We start from the raw sequence: 2,867 nt of genomic DNA on the forward strand, positions 1-2,867 counted from the left end.
ATAGAGAAACTATAGATAAGATCTCCATTCTTGGAGACTTCAATGTCCACTGCCAGCTGTGGGTTTCCTCTCCCTTAACTGACCAACCCAGTGAACTAGCCTTTAATTCGGTTATCCAGCACGACCTACAGAAATTAGTGCAACACCTTACCCCTTCATCAACAGAAAATGTAAAAATATTTCAAATTCTAACTCTCCTTCAGCATTGCCTGTTCTGTTTCAACCTGAAGGCACCACTGCCATTACATCTATCTCTAAAGCAGAGCTCTCCGCTCAAACCATTTGTAAGAACTCTACCTAGGATGATTCAGAGCTCCATGTCCTCGTTGGCCTTAACTATCGGAAGGCTTATGGGTATCCTCCTATTTTCCAAAACGGTGCCTCCATGCTTGCATCTTCCCTGGCCAAACTCTACCTACCGTGTCCTTTCCTGCTTACCTACCTTTCCTTCTTGCTGGAAGCTTGCCTACGTTGCTTTAATATGCTGCCTTTCTTTCTTTCTTTCTTTCTTTCTTTTTTATCTAAAATGAACCGGAAGTTTCTTAAACATATATCACTATCGTTATATATGATCGCCAGTATGGGTTCCGTCGTGGCCGCTCTACCGGTGATCTGGCTTTCCTTATTGAGTCGTGGTCATCCTCTTTTAGGGATTTTAGTGAAAGTTTCGCTATAGACATGAAAAACATTTTATAGAGTCTGGTACAAAGCTTTAATTTACTTCCCTACTATTTCTACCCTTCTCTTTAACTTCATTTCATCTGAGTGTTCTATTACTGTTGTGGTAAACAGCCATTGTTCTTATAAGTTTATTAAAAGCGTCCTCTGTTTACAACTCTGATCAGCTCTAGAGTATTGATCTGGATCTGGATCTGATTTGGATTCGCTTAGGGTAAAAAACGCTCGTGACCATTACTGATCAAAACAATAACAACACGAGCATGTCGCTGCCCAGCTTTCACAAGCAGCAGACTGTTGATACTCACCACTGTACTCTAAGGAAGTGACAACGAGGATTACAGACTACTGTAAATTTCCTGAGAAAGTTGGGCCGAGAAGGCCACCAGTGAGTCCCAGCCAAACGCTTACACAGGCAGCACGAGACTGGGTTCCGTGCCTGGCCATGAACATTGTATAATAAAGTTTCGCACAAAGCTCTCTTTACACACAACATGCTGAAGGTACTCGCTGTGGTGAAGTACAGAATGGTAAAATTAGAATATATTCGGACGTAAGGTGAGGCTAGCCTGGCCCGCGTGCCGACACTGTTGACACCATTACTTAAGTAGAGATGTATTATTTTCGACTGAACAAGTATTATTTTCTTTTGCCTATTCATGCAGGCGTAGAAAGAGGCGATAATGGCCACGTTATTATAATCAGAAGCCATTAAACCAATGCTTGGTGAGGCTTGTAATGTATCCCTTGTTTCTGGCATCTGTATCCACAACTATTCACATTCTGTGCCCACAGCAGCATTCTACAACGATTCAATGCCATTAACTTTCCTCCTCAGACATATCAGCCTTTTTCTTGCTGTGTATTCCCCTAAATAAGTCCCCAGTAGAAGCTGCTCAGCCGCTAATATGGCCGCCGCCAGCAGCTTCAGGAACTGTAGTTCCTGAAGAATCACCTCCGGATCCAGGTAACCCAGATCATGATCCGGATCACTAAGATCAGAGTAAATCCAGATCAAGCAAGATATAAATAAAATCTTCAAGATGGCTGCCCCATCTTCTTCAGTTACAATGAACATCCTCGCTCTGTCCTCTACTAATAATCTAAAATGGGAACTTCACATTTCATCTATTGCTAAAAGCAGCTTTTATGAAGTAAGGCATTTTAAGTCTCCGCCAGTTTTTCTCACCCTCCAGCTATTAACTCTGTACATGGGCCTTATCCATCCATGTATGGAGTACGCTTCATATATATGGGGATTCAATTCATAATGATCTGGACAGGGCGAAATCAAAAGCATTTTGTCTTCAGCCTCACTTTCTTCATTGCAATGTTGAATCTCTTGCTAGGGGGACACGGTCAGGTGCGTAGGCATGAACATTAAAATGCAAGAGTATGAAGGGACAAGTTCAGCTTGATGAAGATGGTTTTGAGCCAGTGATGTCGCGGCGGAAACGGTGAGGAATGCGGTGTGGAGTAGCGTCGATGACGAGCTTGGAGGGGCGCACCAAAACCTCTCACACACATAATGGTGTTGTTGCGTGCAGCGATGTAAAAACAAAGGGAAGAAGTAAGAACGAACGAAGGAAGGAGAATGGAGAGAGAAAGAAGAAAGAAAAGAGACAGGCTGGGGACGAGAATTTGACACGTCTCTGAGGAATAGCCAAGACCGCATCAAGTTAATATAACATTACCCGCTCAGTCACTCGTATTTCCCACGTAATTTTTGTTATTTCCCATTATTCATTAAAGTTTGATTTTCACGTAGATTATAGCAGAAGAGCTGTCTTTGCTGACGAAGTCATCCACGCCCTGTAGTTTAGTCACCAGAATTTTCAGAAGAAAAGTGTTTTATTCATGTATGCCAGCGCTGAGTGAGGCGAGGGCGGCGGCGTGAGGAGTGCACCGCCTCCCTCTCCTCCCCTCCTGCGTGACTCAGTCTTGTGACGACTGTGGGTGAGGTGTACCCACGAGTCAGTCACCGTCCAGCCACCACATGAGGTAGACTTGCGAAGGCAGAGAGCATGGAGGAGACTGGGAGGGTTTTACAGTTAGCTGGGCCAGTTGCTCAGAGGTAAGGGTTCTCAACATGGGGTACATGTAACCCCAGTGGTACATTTGCACTTTTCAGGGGTTACATTGGTTCTCAAAGAGTTACCACTACTGTGCAATACATGGTGTTGTAATCT

The 2,867-nt window shown here is 44.0% G+C and overlaps 1 protein-coding gene across 1 annotated transcript in view; it reads left to right on the forward strand.

The window, feature by feature from the left end:
- LOC135094640 (glutamate receptor ionotropic, delta-1-like) overlaps window positions 1–301 on the forward strand; it is a 2,095-nt gene extending 1,794 nt beyond the window's left edge. The window contains exon 4 of the mRNA XM_063994899.1: window positions 204–301. Coding sequence (XP_063850969.1) covers window positions 204–301 — 98 coding nt within the window. The remainder of the gene's footprint in view (window positions 1–203) is intronic.
- The last annotated feature ends 2,566 nt before the right edge of the window (window positions 302–2,867 follow it).

This window comes from Scylla paramamosain, chromosome 46, assembly GCF_035594125.1.
Source record: "Scylla paramamosain isolate STU-SP2022 chromosome 46, ASM3559412v1, whole genome shotgun sequence".
Taxonomy (NCBI): Eukaryota; Metazoa; Arthropoda; class Malacostraca; order Decapoda; family Portunidae; genus Scylla; species Scylla paramamosain.